The sequence below is a fragment of the Ammospiza nelsoni genome, chromosome 5 (genome assembly GCF_027579445.1).
Source record: "Ammospiza nelsoni isolate bAmmNel1 chromosome 5, bAmmNel1.pri, whole genome shotgun sequence".
Classification (NCBI taxonomy): Eukaryota; Metazoa; Chordata; class Aves; order Passeriformes; family Passerellidae; genus Ammospiza; species Ammospiza nelsoni.
The window spans coordinates 57,952,073-57,972,849 of NC_080637.1; the positions used below are offsets into that span (position 1 = coordinate 57,952,073).

A 20,777-nucleotide genomic window follows, 5' to 3' on the forward strand; every position below is an offset into this window, starting at 1 on the left:
AGTGGTCCTTTCAAACATTCCCTCATCTGAGATTCTGAGATTCGTGTCTCGGCACAAGATGAAGCCCTCAGAGGGAAAATGGACTCAAAGAAAGAGGTGGGGGAATAATAGCATTTCCTTGTGCATGTTCCTTGATCTTTGGAGCCAACCTGGTCATCACTGGATGCAGTGCTGGGGAGGCTCTTGAGACCACACTGCTGCTGCTGCTGCTGCTGCTGCTGATGGCATAGTGCTGCTACGCAGCGTTTTCCCTTCCCTCTCCGAAACCTACCTTCTCCCTTCTTTTCCCATCTCTCCTGAGAACTGGTTCTCTGCCCCCCGGTGTGAGCCTCACAAGCACAGCTCTGTGCAGGAGAACCTCTTTCACTGTTCATTTCTAAGGATCCGTTTGAACCAATGCTGCAGATCCATGTACTGGTTCATTGCCTGAGAGTGGGCAACGGGATCCATCACCAGGTCATGGAAGAGATTGCGTGACCTGGCCATTAGGACCTCTGGGGGCAAGCGGATGCCCTCAGGAAGCCTCTGGTTGCCCACAATGAAGGGATTGAGGCGTCTCCTTTCCACACACGTGCGCAGGCTCTCGCTGATATCCATCAGCCGGCTCACAAAATGTCTCCTGCGCCACTGTGACGCGGGCAAGATGCTCAGGAGGTGCATGACAATGGTCTTGATGGTATAGGTGGAAAAGCCTAAGCCCAGCTGAAGACGAGTGAAGAACTGCAGGCATTTCAGGTGCAAGCTGTCAGGGGGAGCCTGCCTGGCGATGTACCTGAAGAACTTCATCTCGGCCACAGCGTAGCTCTCTGGCCAGATTGTGCTGGAGGTGTGGGCTTGCCTAGGCTGGCTGCTCACAAAGACGTCTGAGTTGCCTTGCCGCACCCCAAAGAGGATCTCGATCCGGTAGCTTTCTCTGCCGTTGGTCACCTTGAACTGGCAGGAGCGTCTGGGGGGCAGCAGCACTAAATGCCAACTGTGTGACTCAAGCAAAGCCGGCCAGATTGCTCTCACCAGCTGGTAGAACCAGCGGGCAGTTTTCTCCACGTCCAGGTAGGAGCCCGTGCACAGGGTATGAAGGAGGCTGGGATCCTGATGCCTCCTCAGCTCCTCCTCAGGGTGGTGCAGGAAGCACAGCATGTGCTCACCCTGCTGCTCACTCGTGCAGGTGCACTCCTGCTGCACGCGGATGTGGAAGTTCCTCAAGCGCCTCTGCCATGCAGTGCCCAGCTCTAGGTGGAAGCTGTGCCCTCGGGGAGGTGTCATGGGTATGAGCACCTGGTACACAACATCCTGCTCACGGGGACTCCAACCTTCGAAGGCACTGCCCACCCCAATGGCTCCTTGCAGCACCGGATAGAAACTGTTGGACAAGACCCGTCGAAAATAAATTGCAAAATGCTCCATCAGGGTTCTTGTCCACATGCATCCTCCCTGCAGGTCCTGCACAGGCCACTGTACGCGCTCCATTATGATTCTTCCAAAGTTGTCGGCACGATCACGGAATTCTTGCACTTGATTTCCAACGTCATTGACGTTTGCTGCATTGGCAGCTTCATTGCCAGCTTCATTGGCAGCAGCATTGTCGACATCCTCTGCACGGCCATCATCACTGTCATCTTCCTCCACCTCCATTTCATTGTCTCCTTCATCTTCATTTCCAAAGTCTTCTTCATGTGCATGCACATTTTCAACCTCCTCTTCATTTACACCATCATGTGCTTCTCCTTGCTCCTCTGTCCTCAGGCTCCCTTTCCTCCACATATACCACAGTGCCAAGAGAAGGAGCAGGAGCCCAGCAAGAGCCCAGAGCTGCCAGTGCTGCCGGGCAGAGGAGAGCAGGTCTCCCCAGGCCAAGACACCCTGCTTCAGCAGGACCAGCTGCTCCACCTCCCGCTGCAGATGAATCTTCTCCTCTTCCTGGAGCTTGGCACGCACCTCCATTCGCAGACGTGTCACCTCGTCCAAGCCATTACCCACGGGCTGTGGGTACTGGACTAAACTTGGCAAGAGCAAGAGCCACAATACCCAGGTATCCATGGTCTGCAGGAGGATGGAGAGAAGGCCTTGAGAGGGAGGGGCTGAGAGGGAGGCAGCTGGCAGCAGGGATTGTGGGGGGCAGCAGGGACAGGAATTCCAGGGATCTGGGAGCAGGAAGCACAGGACCCCAGAGAGCTGGCAAGCAGCCAGGCCCGTTCCGCTGCCCGAGCAGCAGCAGCAGCAGCAGCAGCAGCAGCAGCAGCACGGTGTCCTGCCCAAGGCTGGGCCATGAGGGGCTGTTCCTGGATGCAGGGGGAAAAGCCAGCCCCGGGTACTGCGTTTCTGCCCCGGCCCTTATCCCCAGCCCAGCCTCCCCACCATGTGTGCACTCACCGCTTGCCCAAGCAATACAGGGCCAGCGTTACCTGCTGGGGCCTTGTATAGCTGCCCCCATTTGTGACATGGCCCCGTCACGTCATGGACGTCACAGTACACCACAGCCAGCCCAGCCCCACCCTTTGTCCCCACCCCAGCTCAGACTGTCGCAGGGGCCCTGGGGTACCGGTTAAGGCAGCCTTTGAGTGAATCTTCTTCAAAGAACCTCTCTTGGCCCTTCTCTTGTCTTTTTTCTCAGCTGCCCTCCACTGGCAATCTCATAGATATCCATGTTGGAAGGCACTCTTGAGGATCACGGAGTCAAAGCCTTGACTCCATGCTGAGCTTCAGTTAAATCTCTGAGTCTATAAAAGCTGCACTTTGGTTTCAGCCCTGCTGCTTTTCTGAAGAATGAGCATGACAGCATCCTCCTGGCTTCCCCACACCACTTGTGGACCAGGCCTCTGGAGAGCACTCCTTTTTTCTACTCCAGAAAGAGTTTCCCAGCACAATTGTTCTGCATTAGAAAGATGTCTTTTAGGTGACCAGTTCCAGATAGATTGGTCTGTCTTTCTGTGCATAAACAGGCACAGCTACACAGACTGCAGTGATGAACCGCCATCTAAGAGTCGCAGGCTGCTATTGTAGCTCTTCCCCCTGATTCCTACCCAAAAATGCTCAACCCCATCAGCACCATCATTAAGCTCTAGACAGGTGGAACCCCGCCTTACATAAAGGGTGACCCCAGCGCCCCCCCCTTCCCTGCCTGTGTCTTCTGCAGGGTTACAAAGATATAAACCAGAGGGCTATTGTGGTGGTCAGCAGCTTGCCTGAAGGCCTCACGCTTTCATTTCATCCTAATTTTAGAACTGAAGCAGAAGTAATTCTATAAGTACTTTAATGATGAAACTTAACCAGTGTGGACCGTTAGGGAGCAGGCCCGGACCGTTGGGGACACCAGCAGCTATTGGCTGTTTGACCGGGTGGCAACTGCTTCAACCAATGTGGACTGACCAGGCAGACATTCAGATCTGCAAAGGAAGAGAGCACTCAATAAAAGTTGCTTGCTGTGCATGAAGCTTGGTGCGTGTGTATGGTGCCATTCCTGCCTCCACAATCAAAGTGGCAGAGGGGTTCCATACAGTAGGAAACTGGAGAAGTCTTGTTCCTTCCGAGTACCTCAGGCAGTGGGGGAAAGAAGAGGGTGATGCACCTGGGAATTAGGATAAAAAAGGAGGCTGCGGCCTTGTCCTGGGTCTCAAGAAATCGAGACACCCCAAGGGGAAATGTCCCTTGGCCTCTCCCTTTATTCCAATACTATTACAGGACTCCTCTGTGTCCTCCCTGGAGATAACCTCTGGCGTTGTGAAGTTTGTTCCCCACAGGGACACACCCTACTCTTTCAGTGCTCATTCTCCAGCTCTTCTCTGCTTTCTAACACATCTAGAAGCCCGTGTCCTTGCTGCTGCACGGATCTCCCACGGCTCTCTGCCAGCAGCACTCCAGAGCTCCCAGCTCCAGCTGGCAGGGCCTCAGCGCCTGCCCTGTGCCCTCCCGCCCTGACGGCCACACCAGGCCCTGCTTGCCGTCCTCATGGTGGCACTCCTGGCCCCAGCGTTCTCCAAGGCCTTCTCCGGGGGCACCTTCTTGCGGCCTTTCACTCTCTGCACCAGGCCCAGCAGAGACCTGAGAGCGGCAGTGGACAAGGGCCTGCAGGGACAGCACCAGGCCCAGTGGCTTCCCTCTGACAGCGGGCCGGCTTGGGCTGGAGATGCACAAGAAATTCTTGCCTCTCAGGCTGCTCAGGCCCTTGCCTACACACACTGCCCACAGCAGCTGTGGCTGCCCCATCCCTGGCAGCGTTCCAAGCCAGGCTGGACGGGGTCTGAAACAAGCGGGCCCAGGAGAAGGTGTCCCTGCCCTTGGCAGCAGGGTTGCAACAAGACCATTTTTAAGCATCCTTCCAAGGGAGGCCCTTCTGGCCTTCTGTGGTCGCAGGGGCCGCGGTCAACTGGACTTAATTTCTGATTAGAACCAATTCACCACTGCAAGTATGGCCAATTTCAAGGAGACTCTTCACAAGCTCAGATTCACAACTTGTCGCTTTTACCTACACTACAGGTCTGGTTGAGGTCAATAAAGTCTTGCATGATCCAGGTTCTGGAATCTTGTCCTTTATTGAATCAAGAGCAACGAAATTTCCAGGTTGCTACTCATAAAAGCACTAACTATAGAACATAGTTGTGTGTCCCCAGCAGACAGAGACACGATATATGTCTTTGTCTTTACTACTACATTAAAAAAAACTCTTATATATTAAACTCCTTATATATACAATATAACATTTATAATTGCTACATATGATATAAATGTATCAATTTTTTGGAAATTTTAAAATAACATGTTTTCATCCATATAAGATATAAGTGCCCTATGAGCATTAATACGTATCACAACTTAGAGTGACGCTAAATATTGGCTATATTGCATTCTTTAAACAAAATTACATATTTGACCCTTTAGAATAATTTCTTCTCATGATATAATAGTTACATAATTCATGTAGTTGACAATATTTATATTATTCCATTGGCTTTTATGATATTTTACTATTATATATGATAATTGATAAGCTTTCTAGCATATAATATGTACACAGGGGATATATATACACAAATTAACAACCTAGATCTTTACATATACAAAGTATCAGGTCAGCTCCAACACAGTTGGTACAATGCTGACCTGAAGGATTCCCATGAGGGAAGAAGGAGAAACAACGTCCATTCAGCAATCCCAAACATTGCCCAGGGATTGTGGAGTCTCCCTCCCCAGAGAGAGAGAGTCAACAACCTTGATCCGAACGCAATCCTTTGTAGTGTAGAGCGGGAAGACCTGCCGGGAGCACCCCTGAAGCAAATGATGCCACCAGTGGTCCTTTCAAACATTCCCTCATCTGAGATTCTGAGATTCGTGTCTCGGCACAAGATGAAGCCCTCAGAGGGAAAATGGACTCAAAGAAAGAGGTGGGGGAATAATAGCATTTCCTTGTGCATGTTCCTTGATCTTTGGAGCCAACCTGGTCATCACTGGATGCAGTGCTGGGGAGGCTCTTGAGACCACACTGCTGCTGCTGCTGCTGCTGCTGCTGATGGCATAGTGCTGCTACGCAGCGTTTTCCCTTCCCTCTCCGAAACCTACCTTCTCCCTTCTTTTCCCATCTCTCCTGAGAACTGGTTCTCTGCCCCCCGGTGTGAGCCTCACAAGCACAGCTCTGTGCAGGAGAACCTCTTTCACTGTTCATTTCTAAGGATCCGTTTGAACCAATGCTGCAGATCCATGTACTGGTTCATTGCCTGAGAGTGGGCAATGGGATCCATCACCAGGTCATGGAAGAGATTGCGTGACCTGGCCATTAGGACCTCTGGGGGCAAGCGGATGCCCTCAGGAAGCCTCTGGTTGCCCACAATGAAGTGATTGAGGCGTCTCCTTTCCACACACGTGCGCAGGCTCTCGCTGATATCCATCAGCCGGCTCACAAAATGTCTCCTGCGCCACTGTGACGCAGGCAAGATGCTCAGGAGGTGCATGACAATGGTCTTGATGGTATAGGTGGAAAAGCCTAAGCCCAGCTGAAGACGAGTGAAGAACTGCAGGCATTTCAGGTGCAAGCTGTCAGGGGGAGCCTGCCTGGCGATGTACCTGAAGAACTTCATCTCGGCCACAGCGTAGCTCTCTGGCCAGATTGTGCTGGAGGTGTGGGCTTGCCTAGGCTGGCTGCTCACAAAGACGTCTGAGTTGCCTTGCCGCACCCCAAAGAGGATCTCGATCCGGTAGCTTTCTCTGCCGTTGGTCACCTTGAACTGGCAGGAGCGTCTGGGGGGCAGCAGCACTAAATGCCAACTGTGTGACTCAAGCACAGCCGGCCAGATTGCTCTCACCAGCTGGTAGAACCAGCGGGCAGTTTTCTCCACGTCCAGGTAGGAGCCCGTGCACAGGGTATGAAGGAGGCTGGGATCCTGATGCCTCCTCAGCTCCTCCTCAGGGTGGTGCAGGAAGCACAGCATGTGCTCACCCTGCTGCTCACTCGTGCAGGTGCACTCCTGCTGCACGCGGATGTGGAAGTTCCTCAAGCGCCTCTGCCATGCAGTGCCCAGCTCTAGGTGGAAGCTGTGCCCTCGAGGAGGTGTCATGGGTATGAGCACCTGGTACACAACATCCTGCTCACGGGGACTCCAACCTTCGAAGGCACTGCCCACCCCAATGGCTCCTTGCAGCACCGGATAGAAACTGTTGGACAAGACCCGTCGAAAATAAATTGCAAAATGCTCCATCAGGGTTCTTGTCCACATGCATCCTCCCTGCAGGTCCTGCACAGGCCACTGTACGCGCTCCATTATGATTCTTCCAAAGTTGTCGGCACGATCACGGAATTCTTGCACTTGATTTCCAACGTCATTGACGTTTGCTGCATTGGCAGCTTCATTGCCAGCTTCATTGGCAGCAGCATTGTCGACATCCTCTGCACGGCCATCATCACTGTCGTCTTCCTCCACCTCCATTTCATTGTCTCCTTCATCTTCATTTCCAAAGTCTTCTTCATGTGCATGCACATTTTCAACCTCCTCTTCATTTACACCATCATGTGCTTCTCCTTGCTCCTCTGTCCTCAGGCTCCCTTTCCTCCACATATACCACAGTGCCAAGAGAAGGAGCAGGAGCCCAGCAAGAGCCCAGAGCTGCCAGTGCTGCCGGGCAGAGGAGAGCAGGTCTCCCCAGGCCAAGACACCCTGCTTCAGCAGGACCAGCTGCTCCACCTCCCGCTGCAGATGAATCTTCTCCTCTTCCTGGAGCTTGGCACGCACCTCCATTCGCAGACGTGTCACCTCGTCCAAGCCATTACCCACGGGCTGTGGGTACCGGACTAAACTTGGCAAGAGCAAGAGCCACAATACCCAGGTATCCATGGTCTGCAGGAGGATGGAGAGAAGGCCTTGAGAGGGAGGGGCTGAGAGGGAGCCAGCTGGCAGCAGGGATTGTGGGGGGCAGCAGGGACAGGAATTCCAGGGATCTGGGAGCAGGAAGCACAGGACCCCAGAGAGCTGGCAAGCAGCCAGGCCCGTTCCGCTGCCCAAGCAGCAGCAGCAGCAGCAGCAGCAGCAGCAGCAGCAGCACGGTGTCCTGCCCAAGGCTGGGCCATGAGGGGCTGTTCCTGGATGCAGGGGGAAAAGCCAGCCCCGGGTACTGCGTTTCTGCCCCGGCCCTTATCCCCAGCCCAGCCTCCCCACCATGTGTGCACTCACCGCTTGCCCAAGCAATACAGGGCCAGCGTTACCTGCTGGGGCCTTGTATAGCTGCCCCCATTTGTGACATGGCCCCGTCACGTCATGGACGTCACAGTACACCACAGCCAGCCCAGCCCCACCCTTTGTCCCCACCCCAGCTCAGACTGTCGCAGGGGCCCTGGGGTACCGGTTAAGGCAGCCTTTGAGTGAATCTTCTTCAAAGAACCTCTCTTGGCCCTTCTCTTGTCTTTTTTCTCAGCTGCCCTCCACTGGCAATCTCATAGATATCCATGTTGGAAGGCACTCTTGAGGATCACGGAGTCAAAGCCTTGACTCCATGCTGAGCTTCAGTTAAATCTCTGAGTCTATAAAAGCTGCACTTTGGTTTCAGCCCTGCTGCTTTTCTGAAGAATGAGCATGACAGCATCCTCCTGGCTTCCCCACACCACTTGTGGACCAGGCCTCTGGAGAGCACTCCTTTTTTCTACTCCAGAAAGAGTTTCCCAGCACAATTGTTCTGCATTAGAAAGATGTCTTTTAGGTGACCAGTTCCAGATAGATTGGTCTGTCTTTCTGTGCATAAACAGGCACAGCTACACAGACTGCAGTGATGAACCGCCATCTAAGAGTCGCAGGCTGCTATTGTAGCTCTTCCCCCTGATTCCTACCCAAAAATGCTCAACCCCATCAGCACCATCATTAAGCTCTAGACAGGTGGAACCCCGCCTTACATAAAGGGTGACCCCAGCGCCCCCCCCTTCCCTGCCTGTGTCTTCTGCAGGGTTACAAAGATATAAACCAGAGGGCTATTGTGGTGGTCAGCAGCTTGCCTGAAGGCCTCACGCTTTCATTTCATCCTAATTTTAGAACTGAAGCAGAAGTAATTCTATAAGTACTTTAATGATGAAACTTAACCAGTGTGGACCGTTAGGGAGCAGGCCCGGACCGTTGGGGACACCAGCAGCTATTGGCTGTTTGACCGGGTGGCAACTGCTTCAACCAATGTGGACTGACCAGGCAGACATTCAGATCTGCAAAGGAAGAGAGCACTCAATAAAAGTTGCTTGCTGTGCATGAAGATTGGTGCGTGTGTATGGTGCCATTCCTGCCTCCACAATCAAAGTGGCAGAGGGGTTCCATACAGTAGGAAACTGGAAAAGTCTTGTTCCTTCCGAGTACCTCAGGCAGTGGGGGAAGGAAGAGGGTGATGCACCTGGGAATTAGGATAAAAAAGGAGGCTGCGGCCTTGTCCTGGGTCTCAAGAAATCGAGACACCCCAAGGGGAAATGTCCCTTGGCCTCTCCCTTTATTCCAATACTATTACAGGACTCCTCTGTGTCCTCCCTGGAGATAACCTCTGGCGTTGTGAAGTTTGTTCCCCACAGGGACACACCCTACTCTTTCAGTGCTCATTCTCCAGCTCTTCTCTGCTTTCTAACACATCTAGAAGCCCGTGTCCTTGCTGCTGCACGGATCTCCCACGGCTCTCTGCCAGCAGCACTCCAGAGCTCCCAGCTCCAGCTGGCAGGGCCTCAGCGCCTGCCCTGTGCCCTCCCGCCCTGACGGCCACACCAGGCCCTGCTTGCCGTCCTCATGGTGGCACTCCTGGCCCCAGCGTTCTCCAAGGCCTTCTCCGGGGGCACCTTCTTGCGGCCTTTCACTCTCTGCACCAGGCCCAGCAGAGACCTGAGAGCGGCAGTGGACAAGGGCCTGCAGGGACAGCACCAGGCCCAGTGGCTTCCCTCTGACAGCGGGCCGGCTTGGGCTGGAGATGCACAAGAAATTCTTGCCTCTCAGGCTGCTCAGGCCCTTGCCTACACACACTGCCCACAGCAGCTGTGGCTGCCCCATCCCTGGCAGCGTTCCAAGCCAGGCTGGACGGGGTCTGAAACAAGCGGGCCCAGGAGAAGGTGTCCCTGCCCTTGGCAGCAGGGTTGCAACAAGACCATTTTTAAGCATCCTTCCAAGGGAGGCCCTTCTGGCCTTCTGTGGTCGCAGGGGCCGCGGTCAACTGGACTTAATTTCTGATTAGAACCAATTCACCACTGCAAGTATGGCCAATTTCAAGGAGACTCTTCACAAGCTCAGATTCACAACTTGTCGCTTTTACCTACACTACAGGTCTGGTTGAGGTCAATAAAGTCTTGCATGATCCAGGTTCTGGAATCTTGTCCTTTATTGAATCAAGAGCAACGAAATTTCCAGGTTGCTACTCATAAAAGCACTAACTATAGAACATAGTTGTGTGTCCCCAGCAGACAGAGACACGATATATGTCTTTGTCTTTACTACTACATTAAAAAAAACTCTTATATATTAAACTCCTTATATATACAATATAACATTTATAATTGCTACGTATGATATAAATGTATCAATTTTTTGGAAATTTTAAAATAACATGTTTTCATCCATATAAGATATAAGTGCCCTATGAGCATTAATACGTATCACAACTTAGAGTGACGCTAAATATTGGCTATATTGCATTCTTTAAACAAAATTACATATTTGACCCTTTAGAATAATTTCTTCTCATGATATAATAGTTACATAATTCATGTAGTTGACAATATTTATATTATTCCATTGGCTTTTATGATATTTTACTATTATATATGATAATTGATAAGCTTTCTAGCATATAATATGTACACAGGGGATATATATACACAAATTAACAACCTAGATCTTTACATATACAAAGTATCAGGTCAGCTCCAACACAGTTGGTACAATGCTGACCTGAAGGATTCCCATGAGGGAAGAAGGAGAAACAACGTCCATTCAGCAATCCCAAACATTGCCCAGGGATTGTGGAGTCTCCCTCCCCAGAGAGAGAGAGTCAACAACCTTGATCCGAACGCAATCCTTTGTAGTGTAGAGCGGGAAGACCTGCCGGGAGCACCCCTGAAGCAAATGATGCCACCAGTGGTCCTTTCAAACATTCCCTCATCTGAGATTCTGAGATTCGTGTCTCGGCACAAGATGAAGCCCTCAGAGGGAAAATGGACTCAAAGAAAGAGGTGGGGGAATAATAGCATTTCCTTGTGCATGTTCCTTGATCTTTGGAGCCAACCTGGTCATCACTGGATGCAGTGCTGGGGAGGCTCTTGAGACCACACTGCTGCTGCTGCTGCTGCTGCTGCTGATGGCATAGTGCTGCTACGCAGCGTTTTCCCTTCCCTCTCCGAAACCTACCTTCTCCCTTCTTTTCCCATCTCTCCTGAGAACTGGTTCTCTGCCCCCCGGTGTGAGCCTCACAAGCACAGCTCTGTGCAGGAGAACCTCTTTCACTGTTCATTTCTAAGGATCCGTTTGAACCAATGCTGCAGATCCATGTACTGGTTCATTGCCTGAGAGTGGGCAATGGGATCCATCACCAGGTCATGGAAGAGATTGCGTGACCTGGCCATTAGGACCTCTGGGGGCAAGCGGATGCCCTCAGGAAGCCTCTGGTTGCCCACAATGAAGTGATTGAGGCGTCTCCTTTCCACACACGTGCGCAGGCTCTCGCTGATATCCATCAGCCGGCTCACAAAATGTCTCCTGCGCCACTGTGACGCAGGCAAGATGCTCAGGAGGTGCATGACAATGGTCTTGATGGTATAGGTGGAAAAGCCTAAGCCCAGCTGAAGACGAGTGAAGAACTGCAGGCATTTCAGGTGCAAGCTGTCAGGGGGAGCCTGCCTGGCGATGTACCTGAAGAACTTCATCTCGGCCACAGCGTAGCTCTCTGGCCAGATTGTGCTGGAGGTGTGGGCTTGCCTAGGCTGGCTGCTCACAAAGACGTCTGAGTTGCCTTGCCGCACCCCAAAGAGGATCTCGATCCGGTAGCTTTCTCTGCCGTTGGTCACCTTGAACTGGCAGGAGCGTCTGGGGGGCAGCAGCACTAAATGCCAACTGTGTGACTCAAGCACAGCCGGCCAGATTGCTCTCACCAGCTGGTAGAACCAGCGGGCAGTTTTCTCCACGTCCAGGTAGGAGCCCGTGCACAGGGTATGAAGGAGGCTGGGATCCTGATGCCTCCTCAGCTCCTCCTCAGGGTGGTGCAGGAAGCACAGCATGTGCTCACCCTGCTGCTCACTCGTGCAGGTGCACTCCTGCTGCACGCGGATGTGGAAGTTCCTCAAGCGCCTCTGCCATGCAGTGCCCAGCTCTAGGTGGAAGCTGTGCCCTCGAGGAGGTGTCATGGGTATGAGCACCTGGTACACAACATCCTGCTCACGGGGACTCCAACCTTCGAAGGCACTGCCCACCCCAATGGCTCCTTGCAGCACCGGATAGAAACTGTTGGACAAGACCCGTCGAAAATAAATTGCAAAATGCTCCATCAGGGTTCTTGTCCACATGCATCCTCCCTGCAGGTCCTGCACAGGCCACTGTACGCGCTCCATTATGATTCTTCCAAAGTTGTCGGCACGATCACGGAATTCTTGCACTTGATTTCCAACGTCATTGACGTTTGCTGCATTGGCAGCTTCATTGCCAGCTTCATTGGCAGCAGCATTGTCGACATCCTCTGCACGGCCATCATCACTGTCGTCTTCCTCCACCTCCATTTCATTGTCTCCTTCATCTTCATTTCCAAAGTCTTCTTCATGTGCATGCACATTTTCAACCTCCTCTTCATTTACACCATCATGTGCTTCTCCTTGCTCCTCTGTCCTCAGGCTCCCTTTCCTCCACATATACCACAGTGCCAAGAGAAGGAGCAGGAGCCCAGCAAGAGCCCAGAGCTGCCAGTGCTGCCGGGCAGAGGAGAGCAGGTCTCCCCAGGCCAAGACACCCTGCTTCAGCAGGACCAGCTGCTCCACCTCCCGCTGCAGATGAATCTTCTCCTCTTCCTGGAGCTTGGCACGCACCTCCATTCGCAGACGTGTCACCTCGTCCAAGCCATTACCCACGGGCTGTGGGTACTGGACTAAACTTGGCAAGAGCAAGAGCCACAATACCCAGGTATCCATGGTCTGCAGGAGGATGGAGAGAAGGCCTTGAGAGGGAGGGGCTGAGAGGGAGCCAGCTGGCAGCAGGGATTGTGGGGGGCAGCAGGGACAGGAATTCCAGGGATCTGGGAGCAGGAAGCACAGGACCCCAGAGAGCTGGCAAGCAGCCAGGCCCGTTCCGCTGCCCAAGCAGCAGCAGCAGCAGCAGCAGCAGCAGCAGCAGCAGCACGGTGTCCTGCCCAAGGCTGGGCCATGAGGGGCTGTTCCTGGATGCAGGGGGAAAAGCCAGCCCCGGGTACTGCGTTTCTGCCCCGGCCCTTATCCCCAGCCCAGCCTCCCCACCATGTGTGCACTCACCGCTTGCCCAAGCAATACAGGGCCAGCGTTACCTGCTGGGGCCTTGTATAGCTGCCCCCATTTGTGACATGGCCCCGTCACGTCATGGACGTCACAGTACACCACAGCCAGCCCAGCCCCACCCTTTGTCCCCACCCCAGCTCAGACTGTCGCAGGGGCCCTGGGGTACCGGTTAAGGCAGCCTTTGAGTGAATCTTCTTCAAAGAACCTCTCTTGGCCCTTCTCTTGTCTTTTTTCTCAGCTGCCCTCCACTGGCAATCTCATAGATATCCATGTTGGAAGGCACTCTTGAGGATCACGGAGTCAAAGCCTTGACTCCATGCTGAGCTTCAGTTAAATCTCTGAGTCTATAAAAGCTGCACTTTGGTTTCAGCCCTGCTGCTTTTCTGAAGAATGAGCATGACAGCATCCTCCTGGCTTCCCCACACCACTTGTGGACCAGGCCTCTGGAGAGCACTCCTTTTTTCTACTCCAGAAAGAGTTTCCCAGCACAATTGTTCTGCATTAGAAAGATGTCTTTTAGGTGACCAGTTCCAGATAGATTGGTCTGTCTTTCTGTGCATAAACAGGCACAGCTACACAGACTGCAGTGATGAACCGCCATCTAAGAGTCGCAGGCTGCTATTGTAGCTCTTCCCCCTGATTCCTACCCAAAAATGCTCAACCCCATCAGCACCATCATTAAGCTCTAGACAGGTGGAACCCCGCCTTACATAAAGGGTGAGCCCAGCGCCCCCCCCTTCCCTGCCTGTGTCTTCTGCAGGGTTACAAAGATATAAACCAGAGGGCTATTGTGGTGGTCAGCAGCTTGCCTGAAGGCCTCACGCTTTCATTTCATCCTAATTTTAGAACTGAAGCAGAAGTAATTCTATAAGTACTTTAATGATGAAACTTAACCAGTGTGGACCGTTAGGGAGCAGGCCCGGACCGTTGGGGACACCAGCAGCTATTGGCTGTTTGACCGGGTGGCAACTGCTTCAACCAATGTGGACTGACCAGGCAGACATTCAGATCTGCAAAGGAAGAGAGCACTCAATAAAAGTTGCTTGCTGTGCATGAAGCTTGGTGCGTGTGTATGGTGCCATTCCTGCCTCCACAATCAAAGTGGCAGAGGGGTTCCATACAGTAGGAAACTGGAGAAGTCTTGTTCCTTCCGAGTACCTCAGGCAGTGGGGGAAGGAAGAGGGTGATGCACCTGGGAATTAGGATAAAAAAGGAGGCTGCGGCCTTGTCCTGGGTCTCAAGAAATCGAGACACCCCAAGGGGAAATGTCCCTTGGCCTCTCCCTTTATTCCAATACTATTACAGGACTCCTCTGTGTCCTCCCTGGAGATAACCTCTGGCGTTGTGAAGTTTGTTCCCCACAGGGACACACCCTACTCTTTCAGTGCTCATTCTCCAGCTCTTCTCTGCTTTCTAACACATCTAGAAGCCCGTGTCCTTGCTGCTGCACGGATCTCCCACGGCTCTCTGCCAGCAGCACTCCAGAGCTCCCAGCTCCAGCTGGCAGGGCCTCAGCGCCTGCCCTGTGCCCTCCCGCCCTGACGGCCACACCAGGCCCTGCTTGCCGTCCTCATGGTGGCACTCCTGGCCCCAGCGTTCTCCAAGGCCTTCTCCGGGGGCACCTTCTTGCGGCCTTTCACTCTCTGCACCAGGCCCAGCAGAGACCTGAGAGCGGCAGTGGACAAGGGCCTGCAGGGACAGCACCAGGCCCAGTGGCTTCCCTCTGACAGTGGGCCGGCTTGGGCTGGAGATGCACAAGAAATTCTTGCCTCTCAGGCTGCTCAGGCCCTTGCCTACACACACTGCCCACAGCAGCTGTGGCTGCCCCATCCCTGGCAGCGTTCCAAGCCAGGCTGGACGGGGTCTGAAACAAGCGGGCCCAGGAGAAGGTGTCCCTGCCCTTGGCAGCAGGGTTGCAACAAGACCATTTTTAAGCATCCTTCCAAGGGAGGCCCTTCTGGCCTTCTGTGGTCGCAGGGGCCGCGGTCAACTGGACTTAATTTCTGATTAGAACCAATTCACCACTGCAAGTATGGCCAATTTCAAGGAGACTCTTCACAAGCTCAGATTCACAACTTGTCGCTTTTACCTACACTACAGGTCTGGTTGAGGTCAATAAAGTCTTGCATGATCCAGGTTCTGGAATCTTGTCCTTTATTGAATCAAGAGCAACGAAATTTCCAGGTTGCTACTCATAAAAGCACTAACTATAGAACATAGTTGTGTGTCCCCAGCAGACAGAGACACGATATATGTCTTTACTACTACATTAAAAAAAACTCTTATATATTAAACTCCTTATATATACAATATAACATTTATAATTGCTACGTATGATATAAATGTATCAATTTTTTGGAAATTTTAAAATAACATGTTTTCATCCATATAAGATATAAGTGCCCTATGAGCATTAATACGTATCACAACTTAGAGTGACGCTAAATATTGGCTATATTGCATTCTTTAAACAAAATTACATATTTGACCCTTTAGAATAATTTCTTCTCATGATATAATAGTTACATAATTCATGTAGTTGACAATATTTATATTATTCCATTGGCTTTTATGATATTTTACTATTATATATGATAATTGATAAGCTTTCTAGCATATAATATGTACACAGGGGATATATATACACAAATTAACAACCTAGATCTTTACATATACAAAGTATCAGGTCAGCTCCAACACAGTTGGTACAATGCTGACCTGAAGGATTCCCATGAGGGAAGAAGGAGAAACAACGTCCATTCAGCAATCCCAAACATTGCCCAGGGATTGTGGAGTCTCCCTCCCCAGAGAGAGAGAGTCAACAACCTTGATCCGAACGCAATCCTTTGTAGTGTAGAGCGGGAAGACCTGCCGGGAGCACCCCTGAAGCAAATGATGCCACCAGTGGTCCTTTCAAACATTCCCTCATCTGAGATTCTGAGATTCGTGTCTCGGCACAAGATGAAGCCCTCAGAGGGAAAATGGACTCAAAGAAAGAGGTGGGGGAATAATAGCATTTCCTTGTGCATGTTCCTTGATCTTTGGAGCCAACCTGGTCATCACTGGATGCAGTGCTGGGGAGGCTCTTGAGACCACACTGCTGCTGCTGCTGCTGCTGCTGCTGATGGCATAGTGCTGCTACGCAGCGTTTTCCCTTCCCTCTCCGAAACCTACCTTCTCCCTTCTTTTCCCATCTCTCCTGAGAACTGGTTCTCTGCCCCCCGGTGTGAGCCTCACAAGCACAGCTCTGTGCAGGAGAACCTCTTTCACTGTTCATTTCTAAGGATCCGTTTGAACCAATGCTGCAGATCCATGTACTGGTTCATTGCCTGAGAGTGGGCAACGGGATCCATCACCAGGTCATGGAAGAGATTGCGTGACCTGGCCATTAGGACCTCTGGGGGCAAGCGGATGCCCTCAGGAAGCCTCTGGTTGCCCACAATGAAGTGATTGAGGCGTCTCCTTTCCACACACGTGCGCAGGCTCTCGCTGATATCCATCAGCCGGCTCACAAAATGTCTCCTGCGCCACTGTGACGCGGGCAAGATGCTCAGGAGGTGCATGACAATGGTCTTGATGGTATAGGTGGAAAAGCCTAAGCCCAGCTGAAGACGAGTGAAGAACTGCAGGCATTTCAGGTGCAAGCTGTCAGGGGGAGCCTGCCTGGCGATGTACCTGAAGAACTTCATCTCGGCCACAGCGTAGCTCTCTGGCCAGATTGTGCTGGAGGTGTGGGCTTGCCTAGGCTGGCTGCTCACAAAGACGTCTGAGTTGCCTTGCCGCACCCCAAAGAGGATCTCGATCCGGTAGCTTTCTCTGCCGTTGGTCACCTTGAACTGGCAGGAGCGTCTGGGGGGCAGCAGCACTAAATGCCAACTGTGTGACTCAAGCAAAGCCGGCCAGATTGCTCTCACCAGCTGGTAGAACCAGCGGGCAGTTTTCTCCACGTCCAGGTAGGAGCCCGTGCACAGGGTATGAAGGAGGCTGGGATCCTGATGCCTCCTCAGCTCCTCCTCAGGGTGGTGCAGGAAGCACAGCATGTGCTCACCCTGCTGCTCACTCGTGCAGGTGCACTCCTGCTGCACGCGGATGTGGAAGTTCCTCAAGCGCCTCTGCCATGCAGTGCCCAGCTCTAGGTGGAAGCTGTGCCCTCGAGGAGGTGTCATGGGTATGAGCACCTGGTACACAACATCCTGCTCACGGGGACTCCAACCTTCGAAGGCACTGCCCACCCCAATGGCTCCTTGCAGCACCGGATAGAAACTGTTGGACAAGACCCGTCGAAAATAAATTGCAAAATGCTCCATCAGGGTTCTTGTCCACATGCATCCTCCCTGCAGGTCCTGCACAGGCCACTGTACGCGCTCCATTATGATTCTTCCAAAGTTGTCGGCACGATCACGGAATTCTTGCACTTGATTTCCAACGTCATTGACGTTTGCTGCATTGGCAGCTTCATTGCCAGCTTCATTGGCAGCAGCATTGTCGACATCCTCTGCACGGCCATCATCACTGTCGTCTTCCTCCACCTCCATTTCATTGTCTCCTTCATCTTCATTTCCAAAGTCTTCTTCATGTGCATGCACATTTTCAACCTCCTCTTCATTTACACCATCATGTGCTTCTCCTTGCTCCTCTGTCCTCAGGCTCCCTTTCCTCCACATATACCACAGTGCCAAGAGAAGGAGCAGGAGCCCAGCAAGAGCCCAGAGCTGCCAGTGCTGCCGGGCAGAGGAGAGCAGGTCTCCCCAGGCCAAGACACCCTGCTTCAGCAGGACCAGCTGCTCCACCTCCCGCTGCAGATGAATCTTCTCCTCTTCCTGGAGCTTGGCACGCACCTCCATTCGCAGACGTGTCACCTCGTCCAAGCCATTACCCACGGGCTGTGGGTACCGGACTAAACTTGGCAAGAGCAAGAGCCACAATACCCAGGTATCCATGGTCTGCAGGAGGATGGAGAGAAGGCCTTGAGAGGGAGGGGCTGAGAGGGAGGCAGCTGGCAGCAGGGATTGTGGGGGGCAGCAGGGACAGGAATTCCAGGGATCTGGGAGCAGGAAGCACAGGACCCCAGAGAGCTGGCAAGCAGCCAGGCCCGTTCCGCTGCCCCAGCAGCAGCAGCAGCAGCAGCAGCAGCAGCAGCAGCACGGTGTCCTGCCCAAGGCTGGGCCATGAGGGGCTGTTCCTGGATGCAGGGGGAAAAGCCAGCCCCGGGTACTGCGTTTCTGCCCCGGCCCTTATCCCCAGCCCAGCCTCCCCACCATGTGTGCACTCACCGCTTGCCCAAGCAATACAGGGCCAGCGTTACCTGCTGGGGCCTTGTATAGCTGCCCCCATTTGTGACATGGCCCCGTCACGTCATGGACGTCACAGTACACCACAGCCAGCCCAGCCCCACCCTTTGTCCCCACCCCAGCTCAGACTGTCGCAGGGGCCCTGGGGTACCGGTTAAGGCAGCCTTTGAGTGAATCTTCTTCAAAGAACCTCTCTTGGCCCTTCTCTTGTCTTTTTTCTCAGCTGCCCTCCACTGGCAATCTCATAGATATCCATGTTGGAAGGCACTCTTGAGGATCACGGAGTCAAAGCCTTGACTCCATGCTGAGCTTCAGTTAAATCTCTGAGTCTATAAAAGCTGCACTTTGGTTTCAGCCCTGCTGCTTTTCTGAAGAATGAGCATGACAGCATCCTCCTGGCTTCCCCACACCACTTGTGGACCAGGCCTCTGGAGAGCACTCCTTTTTTCTACTCCAGAAAGAGTTTCCCAGCACAATTGTTCTGCATTAGAAAGATGTCTTTTAGGTGACCAGTTCCAGATAGATTGGTCTGTCTTTCTGTGCATAAACAGGCACAGCTACACAGACTGCAGTGATGAACCGCCATCTAAGAGTCGCAGGCTGCTATTGTAGCTCTTCCCCCTGATTCCTACCCAAAAATGCTCAACCCCATCAGCACCATCATTAAGCTCTAGACAGGTGGAACCCCGCCTTACATAAAGGGTGAGCCCAGCGCCCCCCCCTTCCCTGCCTGTGTCTTCTGCAGGGTTACAAAGATATAAACCAGAGGGCTATTGTGGTGGTCAGCAGCTTGCCTGAAGGCCTCACGCTTTCATTTCATCCTAATTTTAGAACTGAAGCAGAAGTAATTCTATAAGTACTTTAATGATGAAACTTAACCAGTGTGGACCGTTAGGGAGCAGGCCCGGACCGTTGGGGACACCAGCAGCTATTGGCTGTTTGACCGGGTGGCAACTGCTTCAACCAATGTGGACTGACCAGGCAGACATTCAGATCTGCAAAGGAAGAGAGCACTCAATAAAAGTTGCTTGCTGTGCATGAAGCTTGGTGCGTGTGTATGGTGCCATTCCTGCCTCCACAATCAAAGTGGCAGAGGGGTTCCATACAGTAGGAAACTGGAGAAGTCTTGTTCCTTCCGAGTACCTCAGGCAGTGGGGGAAGGAAGAGGGTGATGCACCTGGGAATTAGGATAAAAAAGGAGGCTGCGGCCTTGTCCTGGGTCTCAAGAAATCGAGACACCCCAAGGGGAAATGTCCCTTGGCCTCTCCCTTTATTCCAATACTATTACAGGACTCCTCTGTGTCCTCCCTGGAGATAACCTCTGGCGTTGTGAAGTTTGTTCCCCACAGGGACACACCCTACTCTTTCAGTGCTCATTCTCCAGCTCTTCTCTGCTTTCTAACACATCTAGAAGCCCGTGTCCTTGCTGCTGCACGGATCTCCCACGGCTCTCTGCCAGCAGCACTCCAGAGCTCCCAGCTCCAGCTGGCAGGGCCTCAGCGCCTGCCCTGTGCCCTCCCGCCCTGACGGCCACACCAGGCCCTGCTTGCCATCCTCATGGTGGCACTCCTGGCCCCAGCGTTCTCCAAGGCCTTCTCCGGGGGCACCTTCTTGCGGCCTTTCACTCTCTGCACCAGGCCCAGCAGAGACCTGAGAGCGGCAGTGGACAAGGGCCTGCAGGGACAGCACCAGGCCCAGTGGCTTCCCTCTGACAGCGGGCCGGCTTGGGCTGGAGATGCACAAGAAATTCTTGCCTCTCAGGCTGCTCAGGCCCTTGCCTACACACACTGCCCACAGCAGCTGTGGCTGCCCCATCCCTGGCAGCGTTCCAAGCCAGGCTGGACGGGGTCTGAAACAAGCGGGCCCAGGAGAAGGTGTCCCTGCCCTTGGCAGCAGGGTTGCAACAAGACCATTTTTAAGCATCCTTCCAAGGGAGGCCCTTCTGGCCTTCTGTGGTCGCAGGGGCCGCGGTCAACTGGACTTAATTTCTGATTAGAACCAATTCACCACTGCAAGTATGGCCAATTTCAAGGAGACTCTTCACAAGCTCAGATTCACAACTTGTCGCTTTTACCTACACTACAGGTCTGGTTGAGGTCAATAAAGTCTTGCATGATCCAGGTTCTGGAATCTTGTCCTTTATTGAATCAAGAGCAACGAAATTTCCAGGTTGCTACTCATAAAAGCACTAACTATAGAACATAGTTGTGTGTCCCCAGCAGACAGAGACACGATATATGTCTTTACTACTACATTAAAAAAAACTCTTATATATTAAACTCCTTATATATACAATATAACATTTATAATTGCTACGTATGATATAAATGTATCAATTTTTTGGAAATTTTAAAATAACATGTTTTCATCCATATAAGATATAAGTGCCCTATGAGCATTAATACGTATCACAACTTAGAGTGACGCTAAATATTGGCTATATTGCATTCTTTAAACAAAATTACATATTTGACCCTTTAGAATAATTTCTTCTCATGATATAATAGTTACATAATTCATGTAGTTGACAATATTTATATTAT

The 20,777-nt window shown here is 52.3% G+C and overlaps 3 protein-coding genes across 3 annotated transcripts; all 3 read right to left on the minus strand.

Moving 5' to 3' along the window:
• Positions 1 to 363: 363 nt before the first annotated feature.
• Positions 364 to 7,289, minus strand: LOC132073523 (uncharacterized). The gene is made up of 5 exons (XM_059472617.1): positions 5,650 to 7,289; positions 3,939 to 4,062; positions 1,860 to 2,040; positions 1,146 to 1,748; positions 364 to 962 (listed from the first exon to the last, which is right to left on the minus strand). Exons 1-5 carry the CDS (start codon positions 7,221 to 7,223, stop codon positions 364 to 366), a joined length of 3,081 nt encoding a protein of 1,026 aa, XP_059328600.1. The 5' UTR covers positions 7,224 to 7,289.
• Positions 7,290 to 8,662: 1,373 nt separating this feature from the next.
• LOC132073524 (inositol 1,4,5-trisphosphate receptor-interacting protein-like 1) lies at positions 8,663 to 12,574 on the minus strand. The gene is made up of 3 exons (XM_059472618.1): positions 10,935 to 12,574; positions 9,224 to 9,347; positions 8,663 to 8,668 (listed from the first exon to the last, which is right to left on the minus strand). The coding sequence occupies exons 1-3, from the start codon at positions 12,506 to 12,508 to the stop codon at positions 8,663 to 8,665; spliced, it is 1,704 nt and encodes a 567-aa protein (XP_059328601.1). The 5' UTR covers positions 12,509 to 12,574.
• A 1,373-nt stretch (positions 12,575 to 13,947) lies between these two features.
• On the minus strand, positions 13,948 to 17,853 carry LOC132073526 (inositol 1,4,5-trisphosphate receptor-interacting protein-like 1). The gene is made up of 3 exons (XM_059472619.1): positions 16,214 to 17,853; positions 14,509 to 14,632; positions 13,948 to 13,953 (listed from the first exon to the last, which is right to left on the minus strand). The coding sequence occupies exons 1-3, from the start codon at positions 17,785 to 17,787 to the stop codon at positions 13,948 to 13,950; spliced, it is 1,704 nt and encodes a 567-aa protein (XP_059328602.1). The 5' UTR covers positions 17,788 to 17,853.
• Positions 17,854 to 20,777: the final 2,924 nt, after the last annotated feature.

Bases quoted from the DNA above. Each gene is read 5' to 3' on its own strand.
- LOC132073523 (XM_059472617.1), bottom strand. From the start codon at position 7,223: ATGGAGGTGCGTGCCAAGCTCCAGGAAGAGGAGAAGATTCATCTGCAG. The intron at 4,063-5,649 runs GTGAAAGAGGTT...CTGTCCCTGCAG, and splicing joins CGGATCCTTAGAAATGAACA to GCCCTTGTCCACTGCCGCTC. The intron at 2,041-3,938 runs GCAAGCAGGGCC...ATCCTCCTGCAG, and splicing joins GGAGTGCCACCATGAGGACG to ACCATGGATACCTGGGTATT.
- LOC132073524 (XM_059472618.1), bottom strand. From the start codon at position 12,508: ATGGAGGTGCGTGCCAAGCTCCAGGAAGAGGAGAAGATTCATCTGCAG. The intron at 9,348-10,934 runs GTGAAAGAGGTT...CTGTCCCTGCAG, and splicing joins CGGATCCTTAGAAATGAACA to GCCCTTGTCCACTGCCGCTC.
- LOC132073526 (XM_059472619.1), bottom strand. From the start codon at position 17,787: ATGGAGGTGCGTGCCAAGCTCCAGGAAGAGGAGAAGATTCATCTGCAG. The intron at 14,633-16,213 runs GTGAAAGAGGTT...CTGTCCCTGCAG, and splicing joins CGGATCCTTAGAAATGAACA to GCCCTTGTCCACTGCCGCTC.